The sequence below is a fragment of the Empidonax traillii genome, unplaced genomic scaffold, assembly GCF_003031625.1.
Source record: "Empidonax traillii isolate 1590-97213 ecotype Southwest subspecies unplaced genomic scaffold, ASM303162v1 scaffold166:size2381449, whole genome shotgun sequence".
Lineage (NCBI taxonomy): Eukaryota > Metazoa > Chordata > Aves > Passeriformes > Tyrannidae > Empidonax > Empidonax traillii.
The window spans coordinates 261,062-283,657 of record NW_020955359.1 but is presented as its reverse complement, the minus strand read 5'-3'; the positions used below and the strand labels follow the sequence as shown (position 1 = coordinate 283,657).

Below are 22,596 nucleotides of genomic sequence, written 5' to 3'. Positions count from 1 at the left end.
TCTGTTGCCCAATTGTAGCTGAAACACAATTTCACCTAGAAGATTGCAAAAGTAATTTATTTTCTGCTGCAGAAATTGTTACTTTTCCATGAGTGTTCTCTAAATATGACATGCTTCAGCCAAACTCTGGAGAAAGTATGGTATGGAAAATCTAATAAGTAATTTTAAATCATGATCTATTAATGTTTGAGAGTATTTTCTCAGTAGCATTAGATAACAATTTTTAGTGTTTCTTCCTAATCTCCTTAAATCTTCATAGATCTGAAGACTATAAATAGCGAGAATTTGAGGGAAACAATTTAGAGAAATAAGAACCTGAAGAGATTTTTCTGATTACAGATTTCGGGACTTGGCTCTTGCTTCTCTGGTGAGATGAGTATATGCTGTCTCTGTTATCTTTTTTAAATAGTTTTCCTTGAAGGTAACAAAGGAAGTTGAGAAAAAATGATGAGATAATGTTTTCCTTACTAGTAATTACTAGTAATGCTTAATGTTGCTTTATTTGAAAAGAGCTGTGACTTGTGCTGTTACCTGGGATTTCCATAGCTGGAGACTTCTCATTCCCTGAGCTTTGTGTTGTTCCTCTTTATCCCAGCCAATAGCTTTTCCATATGATGTGAGAGGGATGACATCTCTGTCTCTGTAAGCTTTTTAGACTAGTGTTTTGTATCAAATTGTCAGTTCTTCAAGTCTGTCTAGCCCATGACCTGTTTTTGAAAATGTCTAGTAGCATCTACTAAGGGAAACCTACAGGAAACACTAATGTATAGTGATGCTTTTTTGCTTTCAGCTGCAGGTGATCTAAATACATCCTTCAACAAAGCTTGTGTATGGACCTTGGTACTTAACAAAATTAATGGACCAATCCTTAGGAATTTAATTTTTTAATAAATTTCTACTTTTTGGCCTTTGTAACTTCATGTGACATTGAGTTCCACAGCCACCTGTAAGCTGAATGTCTCAGAGCTTGCAGCTGATCTGGAAGTGATACTGAGCAAAATTTAGTTGTTCCCAACTCATTTTCTTGCTGTCTGTGAGATGATGGAGTTGGTAAGTTCTAAAGAATTTGTTGTTAGTATAGTCTTTTCTAACAAGGAAACAGTTCCCTGCCTTAGCACCTTTTTAATCTTTTTTTCCTTTTGGAAATGGGAAGATCAGGACTGGATTCCAGGTAAAAATGCGCAACAGCTCTATGAATGATACGACACCTCAGTTTTCCATTACTCTCCTAATGATTCTTATAATTGCCTTGCCTTTTCGACAGCTGTTTAGGATGCAGTTTTCAGGAAACCATCTATAATGATTCCAAAATCTTTCATGAGTGTAAATAGCCTATTTAGAGCTTATCTTTCTACGCTTATAGCAAAGGCTTCTTCTTTCCCCACATGCCTTACTAATATTAGAGTTCATCTGCTACTTTATTGCTCAGAATCATGAGATCCATCTGTGATGCTTTGCATTCACGTTCCAGGCTAGTCTGCAAACATTGTCACCTCCCAGCTCGTCATAAGGACATGTCTCTGCAAAACCTTGAGGAACGGAGTAGTCCTTTTGCTCCACTGTGAAAACTTTTCATTCCCACTCCTTTCCCCACCCACCCCATCCTTCATTGTTATGTATCCTCATGAGGACTTTCCTCATCTTTTGTCAGCTTTGTTGTTCAAGGAGCCTTTTCTATAAGAAACACTTCAATATTTTTTAAAATCCAGGTAATTGGATTGACTGAGTTACTTTTAAACATAAACTTGCTGGTTCTTTGGAAAACTTGAGAAACTTCCAAGGACTGATTTCTCTCTGCAAAACCCATATTGACTCTTCAGCCTTGTATCATGTTTTTCCATATGCCTGTTCATTTGATTTTTTTTTTCACCTCATAATAACCAGGAGAAACCTAGTATTTACCTATAGCATTTATTATTTCAAAATTTCCACTATTTCTAGTGGAGCTTTCTTTAGAGACTGCTGCTGATGCTTTACGTTACAGTCTTTAGGGATTACATAGAATGCAGAGGTAGGCTGAAATTTTTGGTGTTTTTTTGTGATGGTGTGTGTTGCATTTACTGACTACAACTTAAGAATAAAATATCTTGTGTCCAGTGTCCTGGCTCATCCTGTGTCATCTCCCTGTACACATCTTCCCTTCCACTTAAACCTCTGTGTGCCATTGGAACTACTAAGATAACAATCTCTACTTGAGCTATGCCTAAAACTGGCTCTAGCAAGCTTCATCCACATTTATCTTTTTTATATTTACCTTTTTATCTGCAGCTAATTCATAATATGAATTAACATAGCACATTCCAGTTCACCAAGCAGCAGGGCATTCATTTTCTGGCATCAACTTTGTTACTTCAAATAATTCTTTGTAGTTTCTGGATTGGGAGTGATGTGCAGATAATTTTAAGATGGAGGCTAATGTTCAGTGCTTAAAGGGAAATCCACATTTCAGTAATGTGGCAGAACTCTCACAGTGACCTCAGTAATGTGAGGAGAAGGTGTTTCATATGTTTGCAACGCTTGGTTGTCAAAAGAGTAATGGATTAATTCATTTAGCAGGAAAAACTAAGGCAATAAAACCCCCACAATTGCTTCCAGTTAATTTTTTTGCACCAGAGTACAAGGCTTCATTGAATTACCAGCATCTGTCAGACATGGAAGCAAAATCTTCAGAGTATTAAATTAGGTTTGACAGTGTTTAAGACAGGACAGTGGTGTGGAATGCAGAAGGCTGTGTATGGTCCCTGGTTTTGTCCTTTGGGTGGACTCAGCCTGGTGTAATTGTACCCAGGACTAAAAATAGTTTAGGTAGGTATGTCAAGCTCGCTCCCTTTTGCTCTTTGAAGGTGGACTTAAGGAGCTTAATTGTTTTCCCGTCTCTAATGGCTTTGTTCCTCCTTGACTTTTTGCCTGCCTGAAATCTTAAATTTGTCCAGTTTAATTGGCTATCACAGATGCAGCAAATACAATGCAAGCTGAATTTTTATTTCTAAAAAGTTTGCGTAATAGAAATATATGGAGGTACATAAAGTTGTGTGTAGATGTAATGAAACGCGTGTGTGCGCACGTGCCATCACGAATACTGTCAATAGCAAAATATTCAACACCAATTTCACTTGCTTTTCCTTCTGTAGGAGGGTATTCCTGGAAGTGCTGACTTGGTTATCCAAGACTGTTAGTTTTTGTAGCCTGAAGGTCAGCATGTATGCTTGGGGGAAAGATTTATAGGATTATGGTCAACCCAAATGAAGGAGCTGCTGTGGAAGGATAAACGTAGCGAAGCATGAAGTGTGTGATGTTCGGAGCACTGCCCGAGATATTAACAGCAGGCTGGGGAGGCTTCATCAGGATGATTTGCTGTAGTGCACAGCCTGCTCTCCCCTTATCCACTTCAACAGGGGGTCACTTTACAAGCAGTGTCGTACTTTAGGCAGATAAGAAAACAGCATCTTTTGTCAGAATAAGCCTTTTTTTTTTTTTTTTTTTAAATCAAGAACGTAACATCATTGTGGTTTTTGATGCTTTTTAAGTGGTTCCTTATACCTTTTGGGAGCCAGGAAAAGCAGTGTAGGGTTTTGTTTTAAAACAGTTCTGCAGTAATAGCTTTAAAAATTGACTTTTAAAGATACAGAGAAATCACCATTCCATAATGTCATAATTAAGGTGGTTCAGAATTAAACACTGATGCTCATTTCATGCTTCTTAAGAAAATAGCATGTCTGTGACAACCTATTTAGTGAACTTTCTCTTCAAACTCAGAGCATGTGATGAGTACTGACACCTTCCTGCATGTGAATAGGGTGGTAGTGTTTGGAGGACAAGTAGCTTTCTGCAGTCTGTAATAAAAACCTTTCCATGAATATGCATTTATTTTTGCTTCTTATGAAGCACATATATCTTGGATAAACGTGCTTTTAGTGTTCCAGCATAAAACCATTTCGTGGTTAGCACAGATTGGCAGGACTCACTGCAAAATGAACGTATTTTCCTTTGCCAGGACTGCTGGATGTACCAAAGTAAAATACAACTGTGTTGGTGCTGAATTGCTTTTTTGACTTACCTTGTTGCACCGGGGGGAAAGCAGGAGGAAAAAGGCAAGAAACAAGGATTAAAAGAGTGGGGCAAGAGCCCCTCAGTCTTTCCATTGTGCTGCTCTTCCCAGCCCGTGGAATGAGGGAGCTCCTGGCCCTGGAGCTGCCCAGCCAGATGAGAAGGCAGCTCTTATTCACAGAAACAGCAGGAGGGCCAGAAAAGTAAATTGAATCAAATTTCAGTTTTTCAAAGTGAAGATAAGAGGGTTTGGGTTTGTGTTAGGGCTGAAGTTTAGAGGAGAATGTGTAGGACTGTGATTGCTGGGAGAGCAGTAAATTAGGGTGAGGTATTTGCAGCTCTGCTCTTTCACTGTGCAGACTGATTGCTGCTCAGGTCATTCTCGTCCTGCCTTCTGAAGTTATTTCATAACAGGAGTGTTCTCTGCACAGACACGGGTACTTTGGTATGCAGACTATTCTCTGAGGCACATTTTTCGTTTGTCTGGTCACATGTTTTTATTGTATGGTGATGTGGGACATGCACTTTTATTTTTTTTCTACTGAGACAACTGTGGAAGTGACAGCGATTCATTTACTTGTGCTAGAATGAACGTCTGCTGCTGCTTTCCTTCCTCTAATAAAGCTCATAGAAAGATTACTTACCTTCTTTTGGGTTGGCTGTCTAAACTTATATGTTGTTTGAAACAAAAAAAAAATTCTTTCACCTCAAAATAAATGTGCAGAATAAAGGGGAGTATGATGTGTGACAGGAGGGGTCTGTGTTCTAAGCACTGAAAAGTTCAGAAGGGCTTGAGCCCTCATGTGTTGAAAAGAAATAAGAGTCTGAAGAACTACAGTTTTTCCAAAGCACATGTTTCCCTGGTATTCCTCATAAGCTTAAATTAGCTATCAGTTGGTACTATATTTAGCAAATTTTCTTGGAGTCTCAAATGAATTTTTCCAGAGCAAGCTGCGCTCCTGGAAATGCCCATGCCTGCCTGTCAGTGGTATCTCCATCCCAGCCATGTAACACCTCTTTGCTTTCACCAAGAACTCTCTTTTCTCTTTGATAAAATCTGATTTCGTGGCCTTGGTGCTTGTTCCTGTAAAATAAAGATACGGCATTAATTCAGGAGGATGCTTTGAAGTATATGGATAAATAACTCGAGTGAGTTGGGGATGCTTGGATATTCTGAAATGTAACCAAGAAAGTGCAAAACAATGTTCCTGTCAGAAATTTTTTGTGAACTCAGCATATATAAGGGGTCATCTGGTGTAAGAGAGAAAATATTGTTGCTTTTAATTTGTGAATATTAATAAATCGAGGAATAGATGTTCTAGTGTTTGGAATATATATTTTTGTAAGATTAGAGACATAATAAAGAGTTATGAAAAACCTCTTACTAGCTATTTTACCGAGGCCACAATGGTAGATGTTTTCTCTAATTCTTGTATTGTGATTTTTGAAAGAAATCTTTTATCTAGGTAACCAGCAATACCTCAGGTTCTTGTGCTATATTAATGTTTTACTTTTAATGATAAAAAATAATAGAGAAATGAAGTTGTCAGTACTCCCTTTAACAGCTTTTTGTGAATGAATTGGTGAACAAGCTAGCACGGCCTTTTTTTTTTCCCCCTTTGGATTCCCCACCATCCAGACATAAGGACTTCTTTAGATAAGTCAATTTTGATCATGTGCTAATTTCTTTATTTCTTGATTATTATTCTATATTGTTGTTATTATGCATTATATATGCATTATATATGCATTATATATGAAATGATGGTGTCCCCTTATTTCGCAAAAGGGAAGAGTTATAATTTCAAAAGTCTTGAGTGTGGTGGGAATTTCTTTTTAAGAAACAATATCACTTGAATTACCACAGATTTTGAATGCTGAGCCTTGAGTCTCTTTGCAGTCAAGCACAGGTTCATTCTCTGTAATCTGTTGGAATCAAACTCGGAGCAATCATTGGGGCACAGGAGCGACTGCCATCGCTGCTGAAGTGATAATACAGCAACTCTATTTTTATTTTGTAGCTGATGCTTTTTTCAAAGCTGCCGTGAGCCTTGTTCCTGAAGTGCCAAAAATGATCAGTGTAGATGGGAAGATGCGACCTTCTGATGCCTTCCTCCTGGAATTCCTTTGTAATTTTTTTTCCACTTTATTAGTTGTTCCGGTAAGTTGTGTGTGCAGCAACAGCACATAGGCTGGTAGATTATTTTGACTTTCCTGTTGAAAAATTTAGAGTAGACTGGACTTTTGGAGTGGGAGATGCAGTGATTAGTTTTTCTGTGAGCAAGCTGAACTGATTTGGTCATTGGCTGCAAAATCACTCACCCCAGTGGAAAGGGGGAGGCAGAACCTGGGAAGGTGCCTCAGTAACACCTTGCACTTATCTAGATTGGGGGTAGAATGAAATCTCACCATCATTTAATTGTGTAAACATAATTTACTGTTTTATTACCTAAGCACTCAAAAAAAATATCTAATACTTTAGCAGGGGGAAAATACAGAGGGCTAGTTTCTATTAGTTTCAGTTACTTTGTTATAGGCTGCCTAATCACTGGAGTGAAAAGAATATTTGGAAGATGTGTTTTGGCATAATCTTCTTCTTCTGATGAATATTTCACAAAGTACAACCATTCCACACCCTTCCACTTTTTAACTAATGGTCAAACTGAGAAAGAGAGAGAGAGAATTTTCCTTCCAATATTTTTTTCCATAGCTAAAAGATGAGGGGAAATTGTAATTTAATATGGAAGACTCGAAAAATGTTTGAGATATATTCATTTGTTCTTGGAAAAAGCAGGTTGTTCCTCCTCACTGAAACATTCCTTATGGTTTTCTCCTTCCTTTTGAATTTGATTACATGTTTGGTGAAGCAGCCCAGTGTGGTGCTGTCCAAATCCTCCTCATCAGAGCACTGGATTCTCTTTATTCCAGCGGACCCCTCAGATTCAGTAATGAAGAATAACTTGCATTGAGATGCCAGGATTTAGAAATTAGCTTCTGTCATTTTTTTCTTCTATTTACTTTACAGAAGATCAGAAAGAAATGTCCTCAGTGGCCTGTAGTTTGTCCTACGTGTGTTGGTATTGCTGCCCCACCTGCCAGCTGGAAATGAGCTTGGTGCAGCCTTAAAGCTGCTTGCAAAAACTCCCAGCTTATGTAAAGCAGACGTCTCTCTACTCCTTTCATGTTAAAAGATTGTTGATTGTATACTACTCTCTTATGACTAGAAAACAAAGCATTTTAAAGTTTGCCTGTGGAGGCTGCCTAGATGAAGTTCTGATTATGGGTCAAATGGACATTTTAGATGGAAACTGGAACAAATTTTTAAAAGGATTTGCAGGAAGCATACTTGAGAAAAGTAGATGTCAGCTTTAATTATTTTGTAGTTTTGCTTTTACAGAGCTTACATTGTGACTCTAAACCACTGAATGACTGCAAATAATCCTATTTTTGGAGGGGTTGTTGTGGTGTGTTGGTTTTGACCTATCTTTTTTCTGTTCTGTAGGACCATCCAGAGCAAGGAGTGTTGTTTCTTGTGCGAGGATTACTAAATGTGATCCAGGATTATACTTGGGAGGATAACAGTGATGACAAAGTCAGGATTTATACTAATGTTTTGCATCTGCTGTCTGCAATGACTCAAGAAGCATATATCTACCATGTAGATAAAGGTAACTCCTGAGGGGGGCTCTGGGTCCTGGCGTTCCCACCATGCAATTTGTAGTATTGTGTTACCACTGCACCTCGTTAATGAAGATCAGTGGTGGTCAGTCTTACAGAATGGGTTATTTTTCTATCCAGTTCCAGGTATGGTAACTTAAAAAAGTCACAGGAGTGGCTCCTAAACAGATGCACAGCCTGTTCTTTAAAATGAATCTGTGCAGAGTGAGTTACTTGGTTTGCTCCTGGTGGTGCAAATGCGTATAACTATGAACTTTTCACTAAATATTAGAACTTTATACATATGGAGGGGTTTTTTTTTAGTCTAAACTATCAACTTGATTTATACTTATCATTGGTATCTCATTCAGATTTTTTAACAACTGCAGTTTTCAGAATGTAAAGCCTGGTCTCCATTATTTAAATTATATATTTGCTGCTTTGAAGGCAGGCTCTCAGTTTTGGAAATTGCAGTGATAATTTATAAAAATCTTCAGAATAGCTAGAAAATTCTGAAGATTTTACATTTTATAAAATAGCTGTCATCTTTTTTGCAATAATATTTTGATATGCCTTAAAATTTGAGTATTTGTCTTCTGATTATAGATTACTAAATGAAGATAGAGTAATAACTGAGTCTGTTAAAGCATACTGGATGACTAGTGAGTCAGAGAGGCCAAGATAGTTTGACTTTTTCTTTTAGTTGCACAGGGCTTCCACAGAGGCAGACTGGAATATATTCTGCAGTTCTTCTGGTGAATAGTCTGTCAGAGTTACCACCCATGACAAAATATCTCCTGCAGTTAGCTGTCAGTTGAACTACTACTCTGCAGTAAATCTGCTGTTCAAATTCTGTAAGGAAGTGCCATTTAGCTGCTTTTTCTTTCACTCCATTTTTTATATGACCAAAATAGCTGCATAATCCTAAAATGAGAAATCTGAATTAATTAGATTATAATGGAGACAAGCATGGAAATATAAATTGTAATTTTTACCCTGTAGTAGGATGATGCACCATGTACCTTAGCTTCTTAAAATCAAGTTTACTTGGAAACAGGGGATCATCTTTGTGCTTTCTGATTTACCTAGAGGACACTTAAACCTACAAATTTCTTGTAACCTATTTCATAGTAAAATATAAATAAATTAGGCTGAAAGACATGTTTAAAATCACAATTATATAAGCTCTTAAAACATCAAGAGCTCTCTCCCTCCAAAGAATCTTTTAAGGTCTTTGAAACTGAAAATGCACTTTCTGAATTTCTGTCCATGACTTTGAGGTAATCATGGTTTTATTTTAGGGAGAAGAAAAATAAAATGCAGTTTCTTTTGAAAATCTTGTTTTTTTCACAAAGTAAAACTATTTGGCCCAGTCCTGCTGCCCTTGCAGATGATGGCCATACTCTTCTAAAGTGATGGGAGCACTATCTCTGTGGAAAAAGTGAAAATTGACACTATTTGTTGTTTTGCATTAAGTCTAGCAGATATTTTTGAGCCTGGCCACATCCAGGAATACAGAACTAGCTTTAAGCTAGAAGGTTCTTTTCAGTGTTTTGTTCCTAAAATCAAAAAGACATAGTAGGCAACCAAGTGGTAGGCGCCTAAACACCATTGTTTTGGTCGTGTTTTCGGGGAAGGGCCATTTCATAAATTCCAAATGTGGTCTTCTATCAATAGCTGGTATTTTCAGTAGCAAACAAATGCATAGCTCTTCAGACAGACCTAAGCTTGAATTCATCTCTGCAGTTGATTCCAATGATGCCTTGTATGGTGGAGACTCCAAGTTCCTGGCTGAAATTAATAAACTGTGTGAAACAGTGATAGCACAAATCCTGGATCATCTGAAAACCCTTGGAAAAGAAGAGGTAAGTTCTTACTCAGCTTGATTCAATACAAACCCAAAAGTAATTTGAAGAATCGCACCACCTTTGACCAGGCATTGGTCTTTTTGAAAGCTCCAGGAGCCTTTTAACAAAAGGAAATTGGGTAGTTTTACTTGTTTAAAAAGTGAGTCTGGTATGGACACCTAATGATGTGCAATAGATGCTGCCACAGTTATAACCCATGTTCAAGATGCAGGCAGGAGTTTCCTGCTCAGCTCTGGGCTGGCCAGGGATGGGTCACTGAGCTGACAGGCAGCAGAGGCTGCTCTGGCACTGTGCTATCGATTGTGACCGTGCACCAAGGAGTGGTTGTGCTGCAGCACAGAGTGAGCACTGCAGAGCTGCACTCTGCTGACAGTGATCTTACAGTTAGCTTTAATTCACTGGCTTGAGTCCTGCTGTAGTCTGGTTATGGAAATGTGATGCTCTTTGGGGTTAGAGGTGGCTTCAAATTAACCAGCTTGAGCCCTGGTGTAGTTTGGGCATTGAAATATGATGGTCAGTGTGGGATAATTTATATCTTATGTCTTATATTATGCTGACTATAATGAGCTTTACGATGGTATTGCACTTATTTGCCTAAGATAGAATTGGAGACAGTGCCACAGTCACTCCTTTGATTGCAGTATGGTCACACCTAATATCTGCTCCATGTCCATCCTTCCTGTTGTTTCCTCTTGGCTCTCAGCTTTGTAAATCATAGAATCATGGAATGCTCTGGGCTGGAAGCTCCAAGCCCCCTGCCATGGGCAGGGATTAAACTGTATTTTCTTGCCAGCTGGGTTAGCAGTAACCTGAAATGTCCAATTCTGTAAAGAGCAAAGTGAGAATTCACAGTTAGTCTATTACTGAGTAAAATACAATGAAAGCCACCTATAATCAGTAAAAGTTTCAGATCCCAGACACTGGGATGAAATCAGGAGAGAGGTACAGAGAAAGGAAAAAGGTGTTTTGTCTTTACCCTGGTTTTAGGATATTTGTTCGATATTAAATAAAGAAAACTCCAGGCAGCTTATTGGATTTCTTGCTTGGAGTTGAGAGGCTCTGAGGGATCAAATATAGCTTAATGGATTGTATGTGAAAGGCAGGTGACTAATGTTGTCAGTATTACTGAAATAATGAGAACTCACTGTTCTGTTACTGTACCTGCTTCAGAGATTGAGCCCCTTCACAGCTTCCTAATCACCCCTTACTGGACAGCTTCCATTGATGGAAATCTTGTGGCTTGCAGCCTGGAATGGGAGGGCAGGGGATGATTGATTTGATGGGATTTTTTAGATAGCCTGTTTGCACAGTAGTGTTTGCCAATACAGAATGTGTTAAGTGATAATATTGGGAGGATACTGTGCTAAGTTTAGCTTTTTCTCTGCTTTTGCTATCCTGTTTGTCCTTCCTTGAGCAATTGTAGGGATGGAAGATGATTAAAGCCTTTGCCCAAATGCCTCTGCATCATTGTACACAACACCACAGTGAATGGTAGTTGTTTTTCAGAGTGGTAACAGCAGAAAACAACCATTCTAGCACAGCTAAGAAAGTCCAAGCAGGTCTAGAAAGGAGATTTTTAACAGTTTTCAGGACTGTGGGTTGTATATTAACGGTTTTTTTGCATCTGACTCCTATATGGAATATGTGGGTGGGAGTGTTTGTAAGGGTTGAAATCCATGGTTTCTGAAAGGCCTTTTTTTTTCATTTGTTTTCTGCTTTCAAGCATAATACTTTGAGTAATGGGATCCTGTGTTATTTCACTGAAGCCGTTGTTGCATAGAAAACTGGATTTAAAGCTAAGCAGCACTGATATAGGTCCTTGGCCTGCCTTTGCCCCCACAGCCTTGGATTTACTCCTCTGTCCATCCTTACTTACAAAGGGGGAGGATTTGTTTTGCATTATTGAGTAAAAGTCCTTGAGAGATCTAGATAAAAATTGGTTTTTAAGAATGAATGGTTGTTCGAGGAAGCTGTTGTTGCTGAGGAAATGGAGGTGATGAGAACACTGTCAGAGACCTCTAACTGTGCTAAAGTAGAACTGGTCATAAAATCACTGTGGTATTTGGACTGCTTCAGTGTTGATGACCTTTTATTATTCATCTTCTGGGCTGCTCATTTAAATGAACAAGCCTCTGATGATTTTGCGTTTTTGTTGGTCCATTTCCTTTAAAAGCTATAAAGGAAAATAAATTTTTCTCACAATAAAATCCTTTCACCAAAATGGCAATTTGGAAGAGAACAATGCATCTCATTGTTAACACAGCGTGGTCTTTTCACAGCATTAGAGAATGCTTCATTTATGTGACAGTGTTGGAATGGAAATTTTCAATTCTGGACAGTTCTGTAAAGTTCAAGCTGTTTCTGGTCATGAGAGTAGCAGTGAATCCTCTCTGTGTGTGGGGAAGACTGGTCTTATGCTCCAGGTTTTGTAGAAATGTAAATACCTTGCTTCTTGCTCCTCAGTAATAAATGCGTGTTTTATTCAAACATGACTTTTGATCCAAATTATCAGGAGCATGTTGTTGTGCCCCTGGCAGTGCCATGTTAGGGTGGCAGTCTTCCCATGCACCACATGGTAGATACTGGACTTTTTATAGTAAGTATCAAAAATGGAGCGAGAGAAATGCTCTTGAGGCTTCTTCTTTCAACACAACTGATTTTTAATTTTATATAAACTCATAACAACTTTGGTTGATTTCACATGTGCTTGAACACTGAACTAGAAGCAGAGTTGGACATAGTTCTCTGTGTGGGGATGTGTTTTAAACTGAGAAGAGGTAGAATTTTGTGAAACATGTTACATGGCCCATTGTATGGTTTTTTTTCTGTTATGCTAAATGAAATTTGGTCATTACTCTGCACTTTGGTGGAGGGGTGACAACACAAGAGGGTCACGTTCTGGCCTGATGTAATTTGTTCTTTGTTTCATTGTCATCAGCATTATTCCAAGGATTATGGAAAATGTGCTGCCTAGAAGGCTGGCAGTTCTTTTTGGTGTGGGAATTGCTAGTCCCATGATGTGTGTGGTTGCCAAATAGCTGAGCTGTTGCTTTCTCCTTGCTGCCTGTGAATACCCCGTGAGTGGGGGTGCCACCCACAGCTCAGTCTTGCCAGGCTTGGCAGGGTGCTGGCATGGATGCATCCCTGGGGTGGGAGGTCAGTGCCATGTTACACAAACATTCCTGTTCATCAACATTTACGCCTTGCCTGACACTCCTTGTTCATTTTCAGTCGTGGTGGGATTTCCTGCATACCTGAGCCTGCCTCTCTCCACTCGGTGTTGTGTAACTGAGGACTCGGTGCCAAAATCCTGTCTGTTGTACCTGGCCCAACACAATGAGAATTAGTGTGCCTCTCATTCTCCTAGCTTGTTTCTGAGTCCTTTTTGAAGGATGATCCTTTTTGAAGTACTTATGTTTCAAATGAGTAAATAATTTCATGATATGGCAGATTGTCTCATGTACAGATGTACAGATCTACTGTGTCACATACATACAGTAGCAGTGTGATGCTTCTAGTTTGGGGCATGCTTGGCCTCTTTTCTAGGTGGTCAGTTCTTTCATAGCATGGCTTACTCCTTTTCCATATTTATCTGGAGGACTGATAGCTCAGTGTGTGCCACTTCTTTGATTAATAGCATCTGACCTCTCTTCTGCTGGCAGTGAGAAATTAATTTACTTTCAGTCCCTTAGGGAAAGGGCAGAGACTGCATGGCTGCATCGGTACCATGTCAGGAACACACGAGTCAGAGGTCCCTGCACTTCTCTTCCCCCAGTCTGTGGCTCATGCAGCCTGTACCCTTGTGTCTGAACACCGTGCATTAACCACCCCAGTGTGAATTGAACTGAGACGGGTAAATGCAGCATTAAAGTCATTAATTGGGGTGCTCAGCTGACTGTTGTGTTGTAAACTGGGACTCCACTGCTGTGGTTTGCGTACGATGGAGCTGTGCCTTTGTCCGTGGGGCTTTCTGGAGCAAAGAACAAAGGACAGCTGCAGCAGAGCAGTATAAACAAATACTACAGCTCAGACGCATCCAATAATAATTCAGCCTTTTAACCGTGAAAACTTACTCCATAGGAACCAGAAGAATCTGCAATAGCATTTTAATTTCTGTTTTTCACTCACTCCAAATCAGTGTGGGAGCACCCTGTAAGCTTGGAGCAGGATTGTCTGTGCCCCAGGACTCCTCCCCAGAGGCTGGTGCTCCTTCATGGCAGAGTACCATGAAGGAGGGTCCTCCTTAAGGGCCTTCCTCAGCAATTTTAGGGGAAGTAGCTGCAAATGTGGTGCAAATATGTTGGTATAACCAAAGTTTCAGTGAAAGAATAGTAGGAAAAAAACATCTCTGCCTAAATAAATAAATGTAGAATAGAGTGCTGGAAGAAAGCCTGAAGTTGCATTAATCTAAATTGATGATAGTGGTCTCTAAGATTTACAGAGCTATGGTGCTCCAAGTGCAAGGCTGGTGGGTGGGAGGGTGATTTCTATGCAATTGTAGGGAGTCTCGAGTTAAAAATGTGTCAGACCTACATAATGCGCTGTGCCAAAGTGGTATGAGATGTAGGAGTTCTGCGTAATTATTCCATTTACAGCGACTTACATTGATTCACTATCACTACTTGTTGCATTCTGAGTGGAACATAACTCAGCCTGTATTCTTGGTCAGTAGCTATTGCTGTGGGTTACAAAATGAGTGTCCTTTGCACTTCTGAGCGTTCAGAGAACCCAGTGAGGTTATGCTGCATATTTGGGGATGATTATATGGTAATATGGGAATATTTTTGTTTCACTGTAGACCCTGAAGCGGCAGAGCCAGTTGGCACTGTATTTCTTTAACACTATTGTAGCTCACGGGGATCTACGAAACAACAAACTAAACCAGCTTTCAGTCAATCTCTGGAATCTTGCTCAGAAACATGGCTTTGCTGACACCAAGACTATGGTAAGGAAAACAGATAATGCAGAAAAATTGTAGTTCTTAAGATCTTTTTCCACTCCTTATTTGGGAAAATTTTCTTGATCTGAATAAACCTAATCTCTCTGTAAGTTGCTCTCTTCCAAAAAAAAAAAAAAAAAGAAATCTTAAAATCCCAATAACTTATTTTTTTAAATGCTTAATGAATAAGCAGCTTCTCTCAAGTGCTCTGTATCTTTCTAGCAATTTTAATCCTATGCCAAGCATTAAGGAACCTGAAAGTGCTGGATGCTATAACTTTTTTTTTCAGAATAGAAAACTAGCTCTAAGAGAAATACAGCATTTTTATTGTGTGGAGGAACTATATGGTGTAAGCTTGGAAAGTGGCATTTGAGAGCCTTGAAGACAGATACACGTGATAATGAGTAAGAAATGCCAAGTGCTCACATAGCCAGTGAAATTTATGGAAAATCACGAGAGTGTGTATACAAAGATGAAGTGATGGCCTATGAAATGAGAAAAGACAAAGACACTAAAAATCTCCCAATCCCTTTCTTTTCCAACCCAGGTGAAAACACTGGAATACATCAAGAGACGAAGCCAACAACCTGAAATGAGTCACTTCACAGACTTGGCCCTTCGGCTTCCTCTGCAGTCCAGGACCTGAGGAATGTCTCTTTTCCAAGGAGTCACCTGTACAAGAAAGCACGCGGCCAAGGCCGAAAATCACTGATCTAGATTCTGACTGGAGGAGTTCAGTGTTTTAACTTAGTGTGAAAGATTTACGTGGGCACAGTAAAGGTAAAACTGTTCTGAGGGCAGTAATTTAACCTGAATTTCTGTCTCCAGTTTTACTCTAATATTTTAAATGCTGATTTACTTTCACTAAACAGTATTTTGAACCTCTGTGGTAGTGAAAGCCTTTCAAAATCTAATCTGTTGTAAGTTTAACAAAAAAGAAGATAATCTGCACAAATAAATTCACAGCCTCAAAACTTCATCCCACTTGTAGAATAGTCTTTCTTCTGTGTAGAAAGCAGCATTTCAATATAATAATCCTACTAAGTAATCTCTCTGCTTTGGGATGCTGCCAGCATTTGTTTTGTTGGTTCCAGTAGAAGAGAAAAATGGCCGAGGTGTTATTGTTCTAATTTCTACAATACATTTTCACCAACATGTTTATGTTTTCATTTTAGTCCCATGTTTTGTAAAATGGAAGGAATCTTTAAGTGCTGTCTGCAAATGAAAAAGGAAATGTATGCAAAGTACTCTATATTTGCAAAGTACTCTATCACTGAATAAAACAATTTGCAGTTCATCTGTGTGTTCTGGGGGAGTTTGTGTATACAGATCTATCATCTTACCCTTGTGGAATTTAGTTACATGTACTGATACTACTCTTAATAAAATTTCACTCTCACCATTTCTGTCCCACAGTAGGGGAACCATGTTGAGACCTTTCATCTATTGCTGCTTTTGCTTAGTGGTAAGTTCTTAATGAGTTAAGTCCTTACACAGATAATCAAGATCTATTTTTGCACGAAAATGTTTTGTTTTGTTAAGGTTAAACAAGTAATCTGTTCAGACAGAACCATATATTTAAGGAGTTAGCAAGCTGATAATAAATACCACCCAAATTATTAAACCATTTTTGTTGCATGTTTTTCATCTCATCCCTTTGTACCACTCACTGAGTGTAAAAACATGAAGAAAAAACATGCAGAAGACTAAAATCCCTTTGAGTCACTAAGTTGTAGCTAAAAATAAGTTTATTAAATCAGCATTAAAAAAAAACTAGTTGCAGGCATGGCACACATATCTTTAATCTTTCAAGGAGGCTGTGCCTTGCCTTGCAGAAGAAACGTGCTAAAGGTTTCAAAAACTTACTGTTTAGCTGAAGGACCCAGCTCCACCAGTGAATGCAGCTGAAAACGTGTACTAAAAGTGCCTCACAAATCAAATTTCTTAATCATTTTATTAAGTAAAAATATCTGAAAAGTAAAAAAAAAAAAAATTGCCAGCTGAATTTTCATTCCTTTTATTACTTCAGGGTTTTAATCTTCAAATTTTATAGATCTAGATGTATATTTGTCTATGTATCCTCTTTTGTTGGCAGTAGGTTGAAATCCAAGACCAATTCCTCTGTGTTGCTTCAAGTCCATTGCTTTATCAAACTCCATCTTCAGAGCCTGCTGTAACTTCTCCTGCCCTTCCCTGTTCAGAGCCATGTTTGGTTTGTTTGTAGTTCCTGAGAGATTATGGATAGGCACAGAGCCCTTTTTAAAGCCACCCATTAGTCTAAAAAACTTCATTTCTTCCTCAGAGCTTTTAAAAGCAGCTGTACTCCACTGTCCAAACCTTGTATCCTGTGAAGCAAAACACAGTTAACACCACAAGTAAGTAATGACAAGACCAAGGAAGACAATTTCTGGCTGTGTACCATGAGAACAGAACCAGCTACAAACACCTGCCAGGGTGACAAAGCTGGGAAGAAGCAGTTATTCCACAGGCAGTACCTCTTAAAGGATGTGGTAAAGGAATGACACTCACTCTGTGTGATGCATCTTCATTAGCAGTGCAGGTCATTTAACCTGGAGAGGGATTAATGCCTTTGAGAATCAACTTTCCCTCCCTCTTCAGGAACCTTGGCTTTTCTGCTCTCTCTTTACCTAGCTCAAAGAGCCAGACATCATCTCTTATTCTAAGAAAACTATCAGACTTAATCCTCTTTCGCTGTCATTTCATATGTTTATCTTTTCCCATTGCCTAGTTTGGGAGCTGTTGTTTTCAGCAGTGTTTTGTTACATTAGTTTTGGAGACAGTGTTCAATCTGCCTCATAAGCTTTAAGTAATATTGGCATTCTCATCCTACTAATTACAACTAATATTGCAAGGGTGCAAAACCCTGTATCCAACAGAACTAAATCTAGTGCTCTTAAAGCCTCTCCCTCCCTTGCAGTTTCCTGTTTTCTTTGTATTCACTGTATTTGCCTTTCACTATTTTTAGAACTAGTTCACCCCTTCAGGATTTTTCCTTTGTCTGCAGATTCTGGCTCCTTTCTGAGGAGCCAATGTCCAGGTGAAATGATATTTCAGCTGTTTGTGGAAAACCCAAGATAAATCATATGCTGTTCAGAGATCATGAACTTCTGGCTTACCTAAGAACAGACTTCATTATCTAAGGATCTTATTTGACTCCTGAGCTTAGCTACGCAATCATTTGTAAGTATTTTCAGCAGGATTGCTACTCCCTTTTTTGGAAGTGATACTAAATGGAAAAATGTCTGATTATTAATTAAATGGACTAAGCTGGTTACATCAAAGGAAACAACGTGAACTTAGTGGTGTGTTTGTGTCTGCCTGAAATCCTTCCAACTGAGCACTTGTAGCTTGCATGACACAGTCATCCTCCAGCAGACAGCCAACATGACACACAGCACGCTGCACAATATTGCAGACAAGCCCTAGCAGGCTTTTTTAAGTTAAAAAAATGCATGGCTGGAGTATCATTCACCATCACAGGGCAGAATACCTACTATTAAAAGAGAGCTACCCATAATACTTCAGTATTATTACCTTGTACAAAGGCAAGTTGCTGTCTAAGCCCAGTCTGTGACACAGATGCAGATACACATACAGATACACTGAAGTCACATACAGATAAATATAAGTCCTCCCTTTGGAATGGGAGGCATCTGCACAGATGCAAATATAATCATGGCTTGTCAAACTCAGTAATTTTTTTTAAGTGAGTTGCTGGCAGGCAGTACACACAGCTTTTGCTGAAGCATTTCCAGCTCACTCTTTGTGGAGCTGATGAATTAGTTTTCACAGCTTCTATTCTTCTGCATGCTACTAAACAAAGACAGATCAGCACCAAGGAACTGAGATCCCCTGCCAAGGATGTCATTTTTCTCAATGACTTCACACACTATTAGACAGTTGCAGTTCCAGAGCTATCACAGGCTGCCTCCCACTATGTTACATCTACAGAATTTGTTTCTGGCATTTGTTTGAGGCATATTCCAGCTTTCTAGGCACACTGGCAGTATTGCAAAACAACTAAGAATCCTGGATTACTAGCAAAGCTTTCTCTCCACCTCAATCCTATTAACCCTGCTAAACACTACTGCAACAGTTCCTACTACCTGACTGTAAAACCCTCAGGAGGCAGGCTGAACAGGACACAAAAGCAAGGAATAAAGAATCATCTTTCAAAGTGGAGGAAAGATGTGGATGCCATGAGAGGACTGACTGTAAGTATCACACGTGTGTTATCAGTTGTCACCCCTTTACCTTTCCACATCTGCCCCTTTCTGAATGTCTGCAAAGTCTTGCAGATAAGAAATAAGATACACTTCAGGGACTGCTATATCCATAGCCTGGAATTATTTGTACTTCACAGTAAGCAGAAAATGCTTCTGTAGCAATTTGTCATGGCCCATTCTCCAGAGGAACCAGAGAAAATGTTGCTTTTGAGGACTGATGATGGGAACTGGAGCACTGTACAATGCTAAGGAGTTCACTGTCAGCTCTCAGACTCTCTTGGCATTGCACCAACTTGTTCTACAGCGTGACCTTAACTCTGCAGTCAGAAGGAAGACTGCTGTGCCAAGCCACGTCCCTGAGCCACATACAGAACAGAGCAGAGTGGGTTTTTTCAGGAACTTGCTCTAGGACCCCACAGTATTTCCATTAGAACAAGGTCTAAGCTCATACATACCTGTCCTACTTTGGAACTGAAGGCTTTTGTTTTGCCAGATTCTCTATCGATTTCTTCTTGCAGAGCCTGCCGCCTCACCTAGCGTGCAAAAAGATCACACATGCGGCATGAGACACTGTCTCCTGTGCGTGAAATGACAATTAATTCACAATGGAAAAAAAAGGGATGTCTGAAATAATTAGTGATCTTCAGAATTTTGCAAGGATAATTAAAAAGTTGCATGTGATCCGTTTCCCACACTCAACACGAGAACTGTGATTTTTCTAGTGGTATGTTAAATGAATATTTTGCTGTATCAGGTACGTCTGATTTTCTAATTGCAGGCAACAGCTACGCTGAAACCGCCAACGCTGATGAGAGACAAAGCAATCTGTATTTAACCTAATAAGCTACTTAGAACTTCTGACTAGAGCTACGACTTAGAACATTGACTAGAGCTGTATATTTTGGACTTAACCTACAGAAGGTAAAGCACATTTTAAGCAGGCCTTTATTTAGGGAAAGCAACAAATCAGTTTTTTTGTATCAATTCCTATGCATATATTAAATGCTGACTTGCTTTAAATCTTATACAACTAAGACAAAGCATACCTTGTCTATGTTAACTTCATCACAGTTTCCTTTCTTTTCCTGTACAATAATTACACCATCTAGATGTTCCTGTAAAACAGGAAAAAAAAAGACTGTATGGTTATTTTTATCCACTCTGGTTAATTAGAATTTACACAGCTCTCACCATGAGAGTAATTAAAACATTAAGCAATCAAAAGTACTATTCTGGGGCAAGAAGAAATAATCAGATTTAAGATGAAAATGCCAATTAAATCTGTGTATTTCTAAGGAAAAACCTTCTCCCTGAGTTTTTTTTTTTAAATCAAGAAGATAAAGGACTTTTTTAAATTCACACATTAAATTGGATCTGCCAACGTCACTGGCACACACAGTAGGGTTTGCAGGCAAAGTAATTTCAAATTAAACTGTTCTGTTAAAGTTAAACTTACACTTGAAGTAAGGGACAGAGAGAGTGAAAGCATATTTTAAAAACTGGAAGTAAAATAATTAAAAGGTCTCTCTGAAACAAACAAAGAAGAAACAATCAAGAGACAGCTGCACTGTGCTCGCTCGTGGATGATGGTCCCCAAGGAGCTCCCAGTCTGGAAAGAGCACAGGGAGAGGCAGGACACAGACACCAAGTGTCTCCTACAGCAAACAGCACGTTATTTCCATGTTTGAGAGCGAGGAACAGGGAGCTGATGGGATGAGACAGAGCAGCCCCAGAAGGACTGGATGGGCCGGATGGCAGCAGGTAAATCGGCAGCAGAGTCCACAGGAACCACGTCCTGATCGCTCTTGCACAAAGTGCAGCCCCTCGGCAACTTCTGCTCCCACTGACTGGCATTCCTAGATCACTGCCCTCAGCTTCTCTTTGCCAAATTTGTAAATAGGATATGATTTTTGGGCATCCCGTATAAGAGGATAAGTAATAAGTCCAGGATAGTGGTAAATTCGAGCCATAAGTTTTAGGCTAGCCTGGAAAAGGTGGCCAAGGGGAAGATCTATTGATACAGTTAACATAATAATCCAAGCATGAAACAGCCAGGGAAATGAAGACAAGGAAAAGATTTGTAACATACTTCTGTCAGCAGAACCTGCTGTTACTTTTTTGAGGGTTTACAGTTTTATTAAAAGCCATGGATGATTTATCTCCCTTTCCAAAGCTACCTCTGATTTCACACACACACGTCCACGCACTATTAAAAATGAGAGAACGCCGTCTGCAGTAAGGAGAGCTCATGCTCTTGGAGGAAAAGAAGAAACTAAAACCAACCCCCAGTTTACTTCTAGATGGCCTGGTACTGTCTTTTCAGATCTATTAAAACAAGCAGGAAAACTGTTGTGACAGGATTCTGCAAACAACTGCAGCATATTTTTTATTCTTTTAGCCGGAAGGTCAAGTGGCAGACAAGGAACAGGGGAGCAGCTCCATCCCTGCTGATTCCCAGTGTGGTGCTGACCTGCTGAAGGCTACTGAGTGGAAAAAACCACCCCACAGAGGTGTGCCAAGCTTCCCCCAACTCCACAGAAAAGGAGCACCCTCACCCATGGTAGGATCATGCTGCCTGTAGGCAAACAACTTCCTGCTCCTCTTCACTCTGCCCAAATTGACTGTGATGGCATCAAAACACCAATCACTGATATTAAGTGGGAATCACTTGACATTGTCTTTAAGACTTATTCTTTTGCTTGCTGCACAAGCCCCAGAGAGGATTTCTCAAGGCATGCAGTGCATGACCCACTGCAGACTGGGATGTTTCAGGACTATGGCACAGTTAAATGCAAACCAACATCATCAGCCATTTATTAGTGCAGTGTCTTTAGGCCTGGCAGGAACTAGATTTTGCTTGAACTGATTAACCCAGACTTCTGAATCTTCAGGAGACTTTCTCTTCAGTGTTTTTTATTATTAAAGGGCAGAGGTACATATGGGAATGAGAAACAGAACAGGTTATCACCCTACACCCTTCTCCTCAATTGTTTGCAACGTATTTGCTGTGATTTTCATTTTAACTGGCCATGCAAGTTTACATGTCTTTGTGAGGCTTATCTTGCCTCTGCAAGGATATGAGCAGCTGCAAGAATCCAAATATGTCTAACAGCCTCAAAAAGGCAATGTCAATTTAATTAGAAAATATATCCCAGAAATAAAACCACCTTGTCCTTTGAAAGGTCAAAAGGAGAAACTGAAGCTAAAAGCCCAAAACATCTGCTCACCTCATGACTGATAAGCACACACTCCCCTCACAAACCCTTGTGAAAAATGCCTGTATCTGGTTCTCCACATAAATCTATATTCAATGATTAGCATTAGACACCAGCAGCTGCCAGGTTTCCACAGAACTTGAAGAAACTGCACTTAAAGTGCACACCAAAGCAAAGCACACCACAAAGTGTGCTGGAGGCAGCTCAGGCTATGCCTGCTCCATCTTTAGTTTACAAAAATCTTCATTGACACCTTATTGACCAGTGCTTGACTTTTAAACACACCAACCATTCAGCGTTTTTCATAAAAAACAACTGAATGCAGTCTCCCATTACCTACAAAAATATAAAAACAAGAACCTGATGACTTGCAATGTACTGTTTTTCAAGTTGTTTAAGCAGCTAAAAATACAGATAGATACCTATTGAATTTCTGAACATTTCAAAGCTTAATTCCCAATGATAACTACAGAGGTTGGGCATGTAGGTACTAACTTTTGGCACTTTTAGCTTTAAAATATGACCCTAACCAGATTAAAAAAAAAAAAAAAAAAAAAAAAAAAAAAAAAAAAAAAAAAAAAAAAAAAAAAAAAAAAAAAAAAAAAAAAAAAAAAAAAAAAAAA

The 22,596-nt window shown here is 39.2% G+C and overlaps 2 protein-coding genes across 5 annotated transcripts in view; one reads left to right on the top strand and one right to left on the bottom strand.

Moving 5' to 3' along the window:
- The window catches only part of VPS35L (VPS35 endosomal protein sorting factor like), a 47,747-nt gene extending 31,803 nt beyond the window's left edge, over nucleotides 1–15,944 (top strand). For both annotated transcript variants that reach the window (XM_027885392.1, XM_027885391.1), the window contains 5 exons: nucleotides 6,069–6,208; nucleotides 7,550–7,715; nucleotides 9,451–9,569; nucleotides 14,371–14,517; nucleotides 15,059–15,944. In XM_027885392.1, coding sequence (XP_027741193.1) covers nucleotides 6,069–6,208; nucleotides 7,550–7,715; nucleotides 9,451–9,569; nucleotides 14,371–14,517; nucleotides 15,059–15,157 — 671 coding nt within the window. In that variant the 3' untranslated portion in view covers nucleotides 15,158–15,944. The remainder of the gene's footprint in view (nucleotides 1–6,068; nucleotides 6,209–7,549; nucleotides 7,716–9,450; nucleotides 9,570–14,370; nucleotides 14,518–15,058) is intronic.
- A 525-nt stretch (nucleotides 15,945–16,469) lies between these two features.
- KNOP1 (lysine rich nucleolar protein 1) overlaps nucleotides 16,470–22,596 on the bottom strand; it is a 9,135-nt gene continuing 3,008 nt past the window's right edge. For all 3 annotated transcript variants that reach the window (XM_027885394.1, XM_027885393.1, XM_027885395.1), the window contains 3 exons: nucleotides 19,805–19,873; nucleotides 19,214–19,291; nucleotides 16,470–16,856 (listed from right to left, as the gene is read on the bottom strand). In XM_027885394.1, the coding sequence (XP_027741195.1) occupies nucleotides 16,545–16,856; nucleotides 19,214–19,291; nucleotides 19,805–19,873 (459 nt within the window). In that variant the 3' untranslated portion in view covers nucleotides 16,470–16,544. The remainder of the gene's footprint in view (nucleotides 16,857–19,213; nucleotides 19,292–19,804; nucleotides 19,874–22,596) is intronic.